Source organism: Limulus polyphemus, unplaced genomic scaffold (genome assembly GCF_000517525.1).
Source record: "Limulus polyphemus unplaced genomic scaffold, Limulus_polyphemus-2.1.2 Scaffold1422, whole genome shotgun sequence".
Lineage (NCBI taxonomy): Eukaryota > Metazoa > Arthropoda > Merostomata > Xiphosura > Limulidae > Limulus > Limulus polyphemus.
Window position 1 is genome coordinate 258,584 of NW_013667032.1, and position 13,333 is coordinate 271,916.

At 31.6% G+C, this 13,333-nt stretch overlaps 1 protein-coding gene across 3 annotated transcripts in view; it reads right to left on the reverse strand.

The window, feature by feature from the left end:
- LOC106463490 (transmembrane and TPR repeat-containing protein CG4050-like) overlaps positions 1-13,333 on the reverse strand; it is a 59,946-nt gene that overhangs the window by 27,061 nt on the left and 19,552 nt on the right. For 2 of the 3 annotated variants that reach the window (XM_022391007.1, XM_022391005.1), the window contains exons 7-11: positions 10,453-10,705; positions 9,575-9,723; positions 8,034-8,117; positions 5,759-5,896; positions 1,686-1,779 (exon numbers count right to left, since the gene is read on the reverse strand). In XM_022391007.1, the coding sequence (XP_022246715.1) occupies positions 1,686-1,779; positions 5,759-5,896; positions 8,034-8,117; positions 9,575-9,723; positions 10,453-10,705 (718 nt within the window). The remainder of the gene's footprint in view (positions 1-1,685; positions 1,780-5,758; positions 5,897-8,033; positions 8,118-9,574; positions 9,724-10,452; positions 10,706-13,333) is intronic. The other variant, XM_022391006.1, reaches the window with a different exon arrangement.

Sequence of the window (13,333 nt, forward strand, 5' to 3'; positions counted from 1 at the left end):
GTCCAGATAGTTATCAAACGTTTCTTAAGAAAAACTTTATATTTTATGTGTTATTTTTAGTAATTAATCTCTGTACAGGTTCAGTAGATTTGACTGATCTTGTAACCACCATAAAAAATTAAGAAATAAATATAAATTATGCCTCTTTCATTCTAGAATGAACACAGATTATAACATGAAAACATAAATGTTTAGACTAAATAGCTTAAATTTCATAACATTATACATTTATATATATTTATTATTTTTATTATATTGACCTTTCAGCCATGCCTGGCTAACAATACAGAAGTTACAATGACGTGGCTCACGTGCACTGATGTTAACTTATCAAATAACATAAAACTGACCTTTGATCTGTACAAAGTAACTTGTCTTGGCTGTGTTTTAGTAGACTAGTATTTTGTAAAATAGTCACATTTCAATTATTATACATTATATATGTATATAGATCATTGCTATTTTGAAATAAGTTCTTAAATTTATTTTTCTTAACACATAGAACAGTAAATCTCTTTTAGTTATGACCTTTGTACTCGGTAGTTGCTTAATGTAGGTTTCTAAGCCTTTAAAAAATTTGCACATGGAGGATATGAAAAAAATATTTTTTTAAGTTTTATATATACATTTGAATAACTAAAAAATCATAAATTACCACATTAATACCATAGAATTCCACTAATTTAGCTAGCTTAGTAACTAAGATGTATTTTAGTCTAAAAAAATATGAAATTTCGAGCAGACTAAAGACACACCCTACCTCATTGAAATATTGGTTCAAAAGAAAGAAATGGCACCAAGCCTGTTAAAATGGCTGAGAAAGCCACTTGGGGGACATTATGAACTTCCGATTGGTTATTCATGTTATATATAGAAGTAAGTGTATATAAAGGAGCATTTCCAAAAATGGAAAAAAGGTGGGTGGGGTGCCACTGTGTTTGATTTATTACATGAACAATATCTTAGCAAATTGAAAAAAGAAAAGTAAGAGGTTCGTATTTTGTATTCTAGCTTGTCAATATTGGTAATTTGAGTTTCTAATTCGTACAAAACTATAGACTTAGTATTTTGATTTCACAAACATCTAATTTGAACCAGTGCTACATTCAACATACCACTGAAACACAAAAATCAATGTTTATCTATGGTTTTTAATATTTCCTTTTAAACTAAGAAATTGAGTAATATATAGTACTAAAATTTGAATTATAATCTACAGTTTGATACCAAAGTTACTGACATAAATTCATGAAATAGTAGTTCAATAAAATATTGAATGTGAGGTAACGTCCTTTCACCTGTGACCCATCTCGAAAGGGTTAAATCAAAAGTACAAAAACTAAAAAAAACCACTTTAAATATAAAGGGTTGAAATCGCAGAGGTTAAGATTTTGACAGATTTTTTTCTTTTGACAGTGGTCTCAATAAATGACATAATTATTTAACTGTTACAGTGAACCAGAGAGTCTTTGTTGCACATATATTTTGTAATCAAGATGAGCTGTATTAATATTTAAATTAAACAATGCTAACTGTAAGGTTTCACTATACATACTTGCTCATAAGGTTGATATAGCTGAGCATTTATTTTATTGTTACATCTGTATTTATTGTATATGATATAGACTAACTACAAAATTTTGTTATAGGTATTTGTTATACTAAGCTAGGTACAAAGACTTTACCTTCCAGAAAGCTTGTTCTGCCTCATCGTACATCTCTAAATTATTGTATGTCCTTCCAACATTGATGTGAGCTCCAATATCATCTCTTTGAACACTAAAGAACATAGAAATAGCTTATTTTATTCAATTATACTCTCCTCTGATCTTAATAGTCCACCAACAAACAGAGAATAAGTATTGGACTGAAAATTATAGCATAAAGTACTAATTGATGTTATGTATGACGCTCTTCCATGTTACTCTTTAGATTTAAAAGCCAAAGTTTAGTAGCTGGTATGATGAAAGAGTAAGCACAAAAAATCACCAATATATTTAAGTAGATTTAAAAGATCCAGCAGCTAAAGCATTTTTGAGTAGATGACTAGTCTCTTCAGGATTATAAGTTAGTTGAAATTGTTATATTTATATAATATATAATTTTATTAGACATTCAATATGTAGCAGTTCATATTCTTTCAAACCAATAGAAGACAATAAATAAAGACATTCTCCGTAGAAAATATGGCACAAAAGACCTTGTATGACTTTTTTATTTTACCACTGTTAAATTGCAGGGTAATATACTAGCCCACAAATGAAAATTTAGAGTAAAAGTAATACCTACAAATTCTAATGTCAAGTTGAGGGATGGTATGATTAATGTATAAAATGAACGAACCACAATCACCATAGCCAACTACACTGTATAAAAATATACTTACATGCAGTGATTGTAGTGGGGTGGAATGAGGATGAATGCCATCCTACTTTTTTCAGGAGGGCCCAAAACCATCCCACTACCTTTTAGTAGACTATAAGGGAAGGGTTCAATAGACAATGAAATAAATATTTATGGCAGCAAGGAACTGAGGAGAGAAACTAAATTTTTTCTATTAAAATGTTGTGTACGAGCGAGGCAGGAATGAGACAAAATAGTACAATGATGAAGCAAATCAGCCCTCTTGCTACAAGCTTGGTCAATGTGATTGAGTTTGTAGCCACAAAGTAACCATCAACAATGTCAAAAGTTAATTATTTGAAAAGCAATAGTTATGATAAATTTTGTTACATAACTTTGTACAAGTCATACTTTGTGTATATAGTTTAATTGATGTACTAGGCTTTTGTAACATTGTTGATGTCATCTTACTCGAAGCTTCTAAATTTTTCTTTCTATGTTTAATACTGTCATTACTAGAGTGCTAGATATTTCTAGATTTTTCTATTGTGTGTTATAAATATGTGCAGATACAAAAATTATGCTAGCAAAAGCGAGTTAGTGAAAGTAAAAGTGAAGTTAGCCTGTGTATGCATTTAGCCGTAACGGGCTACTTCTAGAGTGAGTTTCACAGTTTGTATTGTAATAGCAAAGATAGTGGAGAATAATTTGTGTGTTTTAAAGTAATTTAACCCACTTGTGTGGACTTTGATGAAAAGAAGACAATTATTTAAAGTTCTGGATATAACTGTGGTAACCAACAGTTACAGTCGGGATTTTGGAGTAACTGAACCCACCGACATGGACTTTGATGAAAAAAAAAAAAAAGAGATAATTATTTAAAGCTTTGGATACAACTGTGATAACCAACAGTATAACAAAGTTTTGTACATACTTTTGAATTGTTTTGAATATATATTATTTTCAAACAAGTGGATTGTGTACTGTCTGTATATTTGTTGAAATTTATCACCAACAAGTCACAGACACCTGCTGTAAAGAATCATGGCTCCTTTAAAACCTAACACTAACCTTATCTAACCTAAAAAGTTTATTACTTTTATATTTCAGTTACCTTTATAATAATACCTAAAGAAAACATATAAAAACAAGAAATATAGTAATCAGCTTCAAAAATTTCACAAACCATCCCACTTCATGTATTGTTTACCTGGTTACCCACATTCCTGTGGAGAAAACTTTATTTACTTCAATGGAGGTTTAATCAGCTACTATTTAGATGGTTTCAAATGCGTTACAAGTCAGATGGATGTGAAAAATTTTCTGCTCTTTGTGTGTGGTTCATATCCTGGTATTTTAGCGTCATTTGATTTTATTGTATGATCTTCTTCTTCTCTGACTTTATGGAATATTGCAGGTAGATTAGTATTACAATACTGTATGTCTAACATGTTCCTTTTGTTGGTCATTTTGTTTCAGCAATATATTAAAGTCCATAACCACAACAGATGTATTAAATGGTGCTTTTGCTCTCCATTGGATTTGTTAGATAATTTGGTATGTACTAACTGTGATCACATTGTACTGGAGTTTCTGAAGACTGTTCTGACTTTATGCTGCTTGCATATATTTTGGATGTTTTAAAAGAAACACTGACATTGTGGAATATGGCTGTGTGTGTTTGTGAATAATTTTCTTCCTGTTTATTCTAAGTGCTTATCTTCTTTATCAAGTGTTTAGGATATACAAAGAGGGTCCCATACATCTTCTATAGTATACATTGTTACTTTTTGAGGTTGGACAAGCTATAACACCTGTCTTTACATAAATAGGATAGTTTGATCTAGAGTCAAGATATTTAGCTGTATCTATTGTGGTGTGATGAATAGGAAAAGGAGTTTGTTATTTTTATCTGTTTATATCATTAACTTTGCTACAGAATGTTCAAGTGGTACACAAATTCTGAAATCTTGTCTACAGTGTTTCACCACATTACATACAAGTTCTTGAAATACACGATGCAGTTTATTTTGTTAAATGAGCATTGTAATAGGTTTACATTTCACGGCTTTATAGACTGTTTATTTTATTTTGATTCTAAATTACTTTTTCTTCTTCTGGTAGGCTGAAAGTGATGTATTTTGTGGTCATAGCTATATCTACGGTCAGTATTTTGTTATGCGTTTGAGAGTGACTTAATCTTCAACTTAGCAAACTTTCTTCTGGTTCCATTATTGGCCAGTTACTTAAGTTTATTATTGTGCATTTAGATGTTTCTGTAGTATTTAAGAGCAAATAAGTGAGTTTAATTTCTTACATTTGAATTTCCTTAGTATGTGAACATGCTTATTAGAATGAAGTTTGAATAGTTGTGCATATCTTGAAGGCATCCATGTTGTCTATTGTATTTTGTCAATGCTGTTCTGCATATTGTGCTTATTAATGAAGTGATATCTGCTCCTATCTTTGAGTATAGTTTTAAGTTTCTAAGTTAGTCTCTAACATCCTGGAGTTTTAATAGCTAATTTGATCTTATGTCCTTTGAAAATTAAGCAGTTCTGTATACATTTGTGGAAGAATTGGTAATACGTACCTAATAATAAAAATAAAATATTTAATCCGTATCTTAGGTGATCTTATAGGATGCTAACCAAGACAATGATGCATTAGATTAAATAATTTAGGGTATTGTTGCATCAGCGAGGTCACGTGACTAGTATCACGCCACTCCTTCTCTCGAACCTTCGTGAATTATCGGGAGATTACTAGATTGGGGGTAGTCTGGTATATATAAGATGGTCACAACGTGACGGGAACAGAGGTAATGAGTAATTGAATGTATGCGGACAAGATATTGTTGGCCACGTGAGACATAGCGTTGTTATAGAGTGACTGTTGAAATTAAGTGTATCGTAAAGTTATATTCAGAAAGAATAAATCAGTTTTATTTAAGAGAGGACTTGTGTCGCTAAAGTTTCGTCGGAACGAATTTACGGAAAATTAACTAACGACTGGAGGCGTAACAGTATGCACAAACTGTTAAAGTCTTATAGTATTATTTTATTTAATAAGAGCATCAAATTAAGAGATTTTCTCTAAGTTGATGACCCATGAAGTGGTCTTTAAGTTAGCTTCAACAAACCTGGAACAGTACATGCATATCTAAAGTATAGATATGTTTAAAGTATCTTAAACTTAGTTCACTATCCTTCAGAATATGAATACAAGAAAAATCAAACACTTAAATTGTTAAAGAAGTGACTACATTACTATGAATGTAGATTTAGTGATTTTTACGAAAGTGATCAGTACTTATATTTTGTTTACTAAAGTCAAAGTACAACTGTGACTAATATTACTTGAATTATTGACAGAGGATCAAGAAAGAAGAAAACTAGCAGATTTTGTACACTACCAAGAAGCTTGAAGGAAGTATTCCAATGCATCCTTAAATTTTCCTTCTCCTTCTAAAGCATGACCCACATTGTTGTAAAGCTTAGCATTTTGTTGGTTGACCTTTAACCCAGCCATAAAGATTGAATATTCAGTCTTCCTGAAACAAATTGTATTGTAACTTTTCAATAACAGATAATAGCAGTAGAAAAATAGTTTACTTTTTATCATGCTTTGTTACACTAGCTTATGAAACAATTTTAAGACTGACAAGATGTACGTGTTTGATGAACAAAACAAGTTTAACTAGAAAGAATGGAGGCATAGCCTACTGATGCTCCCCCATCCTCTAGTTAAAAGTGGTTAAAAAGTTTTATCAGATTTGAGAGAAACCTAACACAATATGTTTGTATGTGCAAGGGGTATATATAAGGACTCTAGTAATGTTCATACATGCCACATTACAGACCAATCATTTCCAATCTATTTAACACATACAAAGTTTCATTTTTTAGGATGGTGGCATTTTTGGATAGATCTGTAAACTGTTTGTTTTAATTAACATACACTTGCAAAATACCTGTATTATCATGTGCAAAAAATATACATATATACCAGTAAGGCAAATGCCAATAATATCACACAGAATGTTGTGATTAAGACGAATGTGCGAGAACATGCCTCAAGATGCATAAATTTAGGTTCAAGGGTCTGGCTTCTTCCAGTTAATGAGAGCCTATAAAAGTTTACAGGAGTTGCAAAAATATTAAACCCGATCAAATTTATACCAAATATGTCAAGTTTCTATAATAAATCATGAAATGTACATCATTAAGAAAATTGTGGAAACTTTCAGCAAACACTAAACTCAATTTTACTTTATTTTATTAGTTAAGACTTTTAATCTTGACTGGATTTGATTTGACAAAGCTCATTCTTGACAGGTTTATATCATTATGTATATCATGAGTCACACGTTCTCTACTGCCAGAGCATGCAAAATGACGACCAAATGGCAAACAGTTGACTGCTGAGTTGGGTAAATTAACCAATGTTTGTATACCGTGAATGAAAGAAATGTATATCAATTGGTTTTCTAGTTACTCTCTTAGTTTTACACCGCTATATCACACATTGTGAAAAAATTACTGCACCAATGCAACCACATTTGAACATGCACATCTGTTTACATCACATAACACAATTACCTCCCAATACTCTCCACCAGGATGTGGAAGTAATAAATAATGTTTTGATTAGGTCTTTGAAATACAATCCATGGATGAAAATCAAGTAATTTCTAAATCAATTATCATGAAACAAAAACATATTGTACAACTGAAAATTAATCTTCATTTAAATTAAAAACATATATTAATTTGTTGAAATTACTAATGTGTGTGGATAAAAACAAAACTGCATAAACTAGATTTCTTTCTAAAGGAAAATTTAGACAAAACTTCAACAGCAACTCACTAATCATCAATCACTACGACTCTGTCTTATTTGTTTGTTTGTTATTAAGCACAAATCTGCTCAATACTGTGTCCACCATGGATAGTAAAACCAAACTTATGGTGTTGTAAGCCATGAAGCTTACCACTCAGTCACCAGAGGGCTATTCTGTCATAAAAAGAACCTTTATTTGCAATATCAACACTCATTGCTAACAAACCATCTGGTGAATGATAGGAATAGATATAACAAAGATATAAGTTACATCTCGATTATTTAATAGCTGAACACATCCTATTTTTTGAGCACAGAAGTTAGCTTAATGTATCATTAAGTTAAAAATGTGTTAATTTTTCTATTCAAGTTAGCTTTGTGAGATGCCCTACACAACAGACTCTGGTTAATGTCATTTTCTATACAAATGTGCTGAGTGAAAATAAGTGTTATACAAAATTGTGTATAATACCAAATATTAGTTTTAAACTTTTTCCAAGTTTCATAACTTATGCTAAACACACTTTAGGACTTACAGCTATTCGTGATTCTAAAAAAACTAATGCGGTGATATTCTAAAATAAAAGCTAGTAACTTCACCTCCTCATACAGTTTTAATGTGGTACTAAATATTTATATTCAATTTACCTCTTTCACTGATTAAAATTGTGTAATTATTGATACACAGCATACATTTATCTTCTAAGTCTCAGTTTATAATTTCTCTACATTACAAGTATTTTCATTACATTGACCAAAACACAGTGATGTTTATATTGGAAATATCTGATGCACAATAATTAGCACACAAGCAGTAAAATAATTTGCTACTGATATCGTTAACTCACCAGTCAAAGTTGCGGACAACTGTTTTCAGGCTGTGAGATATGATCAGTACTGTTAACAAGGTCCACATGATAGGTTTCCATCTTCTAGATCCAGAGTATGGAGTAATTAAATGTATTTCATATAATAGAATTTGAGTTAGTACAACAAACTGCCATCTAAACATTTATGGAAAAACCTTTAAAATGAAAATAGTGTCAAATAATGTTGAACCACGTAAACTACTTTACAAATCAAAACTTCAAAGTAATAGTTCAAGCTCTCAAAGAAAATTCTCCATATCAGGTATAGAGTTTTCAAGCAGAATTAACAAATGAAGTTCAATGATTTTTGATCCAATATCTGGCTAACTATATGATTCTTTAACATAAAACTTCTCCATATACTGATTAGACTTCTAACGAAATTTGCATTTTGGGGCCATATAATGTTGTATTTATCATCAAAATACTTGTTACTTTAAAAATCTGGTAGAATATGAGTAAAAACTTGATTAGAATTAGAGCTGGGCAATTAGTGGAATTTCATAATCAATTAACTGTCTAACCCATTAAATGATTATTCACAAATAAAACTTAAATAGTTGTAATAATTGAAAACAGTAATAATCAGAAACACTAATTTTGAGTAGTTAATTATTTTTCTAACATTAATTGCTTTAATGATAACTAATTAATAGATTATCTTATGGGACATTAATTAATTAATCAATGCTCACAGGTAATTGATTATAGTGATTAATCACCCAGCTGTTATCAGAATGGCAGGGAATGAAACATACTGCCTTATCATTAGTTGAAGAATAAAGTATTAATTTTCTATTTTAATTGTAAATAACATTATAGGAAACACAAAATGGTAGAAAACTGTTAACAAGGCATCTAGTACAGCACTAAGATCACTTGAGTTGCAGGAACAAAGCACAAAAAACTCCTAGAAAGTAAAAGTACTTATTCAAACAACAGTACTATAAATTAGGAGTTACCATATTTTCATCTTTATGACTGAATTTATAGTTAGAATTGACCTTTGGCATTTCTAATAATGGAAGAAAAAGTAATTCCTGCTATTTTCAAGCATAGCCTTTATCTCTAGTATTAAATCATAAACATTAGAATAATAATATTTCTGTTTCTTGCTATAATTGACTTTCAGTTCTTGTAACCAGGAATAAAGTATTAACTGTCTAACTTTTACCTGAAGGATGAAAGCTTTGCTCTGATAAGCTTAAGATGTATCAAGTTATACCAATTTTTATATGATAGACATATCTTGAAATAAACATCTTATTTGCAATGAAAAAAAAAAGGAGACAAAAATGTCAGAAAGAACACTGGTTAATAATGATTATGTGATTTATATATAAACTTCTTTTCCTCACTAAAACATGAATTACAGCAAAGAAAAAATGACATCAAAACCAAAAAGATGTTAATATGATGCCTAAAATTTAACATACATTTTCTTTTTCACAAAATACATTGAATATATATATCATGCAATTGATAAAAAAGAAGACACTATAATCTTTACATATCCTTACATTTTTTCCATTAAGAGATGCCACCCATATGCAACTAAAAGGCATAATCCCATACTTGGAGTGTATAGGACTCTTTCTGCTACCACAAATCCTACAGGAAAGAACAAGTTGGAGGCCGGAAGAAATGGTAGCACCGTGAATGCTAAGCCCTACAGGCAAAATTAACGGTTACATGTTACTATTAATACAGCTTTAGAATTGAAAACAGTGTGAAAGATAACTCCTAAATATTAATTGGATTTTGGTTCCTTAATTAACATTATGAGGGCTAGATCTAAAAAAAATATACTGTAAATATTATCAATAAGATATCATCAAATCTAAAAATTACTGTATAATAATATATATATATATTTACGACATGCTCTATTTCTAGCTGTATCAATAGAATTAGTTACACAGAAGTAGCATATTACAAAATAATGAAATAAGATTTATAAAACTGATTATATAACAGGGCATGTATTGTAAGGTAAACATTTCAACCTTACTAAGAAAACAAATTATAATAGCTACATGGCTTGCATACATGCTGAATACTTTAGGCATGATTGTTTTTTCAGTTGTTTCGTATATATTCAGTAAATAATAATTAAAAGCAGAGTTTATGAATCATTAGGAAAATATTACATTCTATACTGAAACATCTTTATCTGCCTGACCTGAAAAGTATCCATTTTTTCCCAAGTATCCAATTTCATGAAGTCTTTTACTTATAGTTTAGTGGCAAAAACTGATTGATATCAAAAGTACTTAGCACAGTTTTCTTGGTCATACTTTTATTTTAACCAGCTATACAACCACCCTTATGTTTAAAATTATGAAGTATATGAACTAGTTATAGAGGAACAGATTATGTACACATTATATGGACCTACCATAGTAACAACTTCAGAATGACCATCATCTGAGAAAAGGACAGACCCCGCCAACAGTACAAGAGCTAAATAAACTGCTACAGTTGCAAAGTTACGAGGATCTGTGAGTGACTCTACCAATGGAATTGTCCCCATTGTCCAATCACAACACAAACTGAAGGGGAAGAGAGTGAGCCACGTGTTAACGGCCAGTAGATAATTGTAGGTAAGCTGTCGAACAGGAGTACCAGCCACAGCTGCTGGGTTGTCAAACCTGTGAAAAGCAAACAAATTATGCTACTAACTGTTCTTTTTTTAACAGTAATAATAGTTAATCAAGCTCTTACAATTCAAAGAAGAAAGCTCAAAGTGTTAAAATTAAAATAGGCAGCTATATTCATCTGATGTGGCAAACATAAAAACATACTGTCCATAAGACCAACATATCAAATATTGCTATTTGTAGAAAGTTTGATACATTTTGGAATATGATTACAATTATTAATTTCTTTGGTATTAGTCTTACAGATATAACTTGGTTTTATGCTAAAACAGTTTCACTGAGCTTTCAAACGTGGCTTTACATGTAACATGCTTTAGAACTAACAATCTACTATACATGATACATATGATAAATCCTGTCTTTTATTTCTGTTGTATTGGAGCATACATACAATGGGAACTTCTTTCAGTTGGGAAATTATAGTTATATTCAATGTGTTTTATTATAAAAGTGCATAACACTTTTTGTTAATTTACCAAATCATTAAAGCAATTCAGATTTACTGGAGGGCGTAAATTATGGCACAAGTGATGATAGTTTTAAACTTACAGAATATAAAAACCAGTAAAATATGAATAATGTAGAAAAAGGCATAAAGAACTGTCTCATACTTGTTATTTTTGAAGACATCTATGTTTTTGATCATTAAAGAATATTAAATACTTGAGAAAAACAAATGTGTTATAATACTGCTTACTTTTTATGCTGTACATTTTATAGCATTTAAGATATCTCCCTGAGCAAACAGTATTAAGTACACTATTTGCTTCAGACTTTTATGTTACACAATTGAGTTAATTTATCTTATTTGACTGACTTAAATACAATATAACTAAAACTGTTGTTTTGGTGTTAACACCTTTTTCACTGTTGTTGTAACAAATAGCTTATATGTATAGTGTTCTGACCACTACTGTACTTTGTTTGTTGTGTCCCAACTGACCTGATGAGTTCTGGATTGAGCGAAATGCATCTTGGCAATAGATAACATGAACATAGAGTGGTTAGAATATTATTATTGTACACCCTTCTAAATCTTCAAAATCTCTAAGGGACTAAATATAGTATGCAGTGTTAGAAATATAATAAGCCTAATACTAATGTCTTATGACAAGTAATTTAATTATATTGTAGATAATTTATAATAAATATCACTAACAATGCAGGCACCTTGTAAAAGATCATTAACTATAATGTACACACTTAATAACACCTACGTTGAACAATGGTGTAGATGCTTGGTAATACATTTAATTAACTATGACACAGAAAATTAGCAACAAATTATGATATGTATACTTTGTAGCATTCCATTAATGGTGAAGCCAAACTTTGGTAACTGGGATATATATACACACACACACACACTTGATATCATATGCTTTAACTATGATGTAGAGATTTAGTAAAGTGTTTACCATGAACTATGATGCAATGGCCAGAGCTCTCAAATTTGAATCCTACGTTAAGTCCAGCACAGAGGTACCAAGGTTGATACAGTCATCTGGATTCAAGGCCAGAAAAGGTCATCATTCAGAGAAGTTTGAGGGACTTTGCTGGCACTGTAACAAACCTGGGCACAAGAGAGCTCAATGCTGGAAACTTCAACACAGGGGAGATGATACAGCAGGAAAGGCTGTTGGAACTGTGGGGAGCAAGGATATCTGAGAAGCCAGTGTAAGAAAAATACCACCAATAAGTAAGCTTCGGGAAACCAGTAGTGGTTGGTGCTGAGGGACGCCCACCAACCTCCATTGTGAAAGTCCCAACAGTTAAGTGTAAAATGGCAAGCACACATAGTATCTATGTGACAGGGAAGCTGGATGGCCAAAGGTTCAAATTTGTCATAGATTCTGCATCTCAGCAAACCCTTGTGAGTATCAAGGGTGCTGGATCACTAAGGAGTACCAGAAACCATACAGAAGCTCTGTGAGGTGACAGAACATTATGCAAAGTTGTGGGGACCAATGTCGGTAACTATTGAGCTCATGGGCTTAAAGGACAGACACAAAGTATACTTGGCTGGCATTGATGACCAATGCATATTAGGGTTGGACTACTTACTACCGAGGAAGTGTGTAGTTAATTTTTATAAAATGACGTTTGGGAACAACAAAGGCCAAATTCCGGTAAGTGTTGCCACACATGTTGATTTGCATGTCACAGCACTTAAATCAACTACAACACCCCCTATGCCAGAGAATATACTTTGGGGTAGAATAAAAGAACATCCCGATGCTTGTGGAAGCAGTGGAAGACCCATCAAGGCCAGCAGATGTGAAGATTGGAAAGTCACTTGTGGCAGGTCATCAAGTAGTATCCATAACAGTGGCTAATTTCTCTAAATGTGAGCAGACAATTAAGGAAGGGACATTGTTGGGTGTGTGCCAAGAGGTAGAGCCAGTCAATGTTAAGGCAAGAAATACAACCATAAAGAAAGGACATCCACTCCCAGAACATTTAACTGACCTCTATAAGAAGAGTATAGTCCATTTGTCATCATCACAGGCTCTTCTGGTTAGAGAACTCTTGGCGAATTATGCAGACGTCTTTTCAAAAAGAGATCATGACCCCGGCTGCACAGACCTTGTGGAGCACAGAATAAACACAGGCAATCAC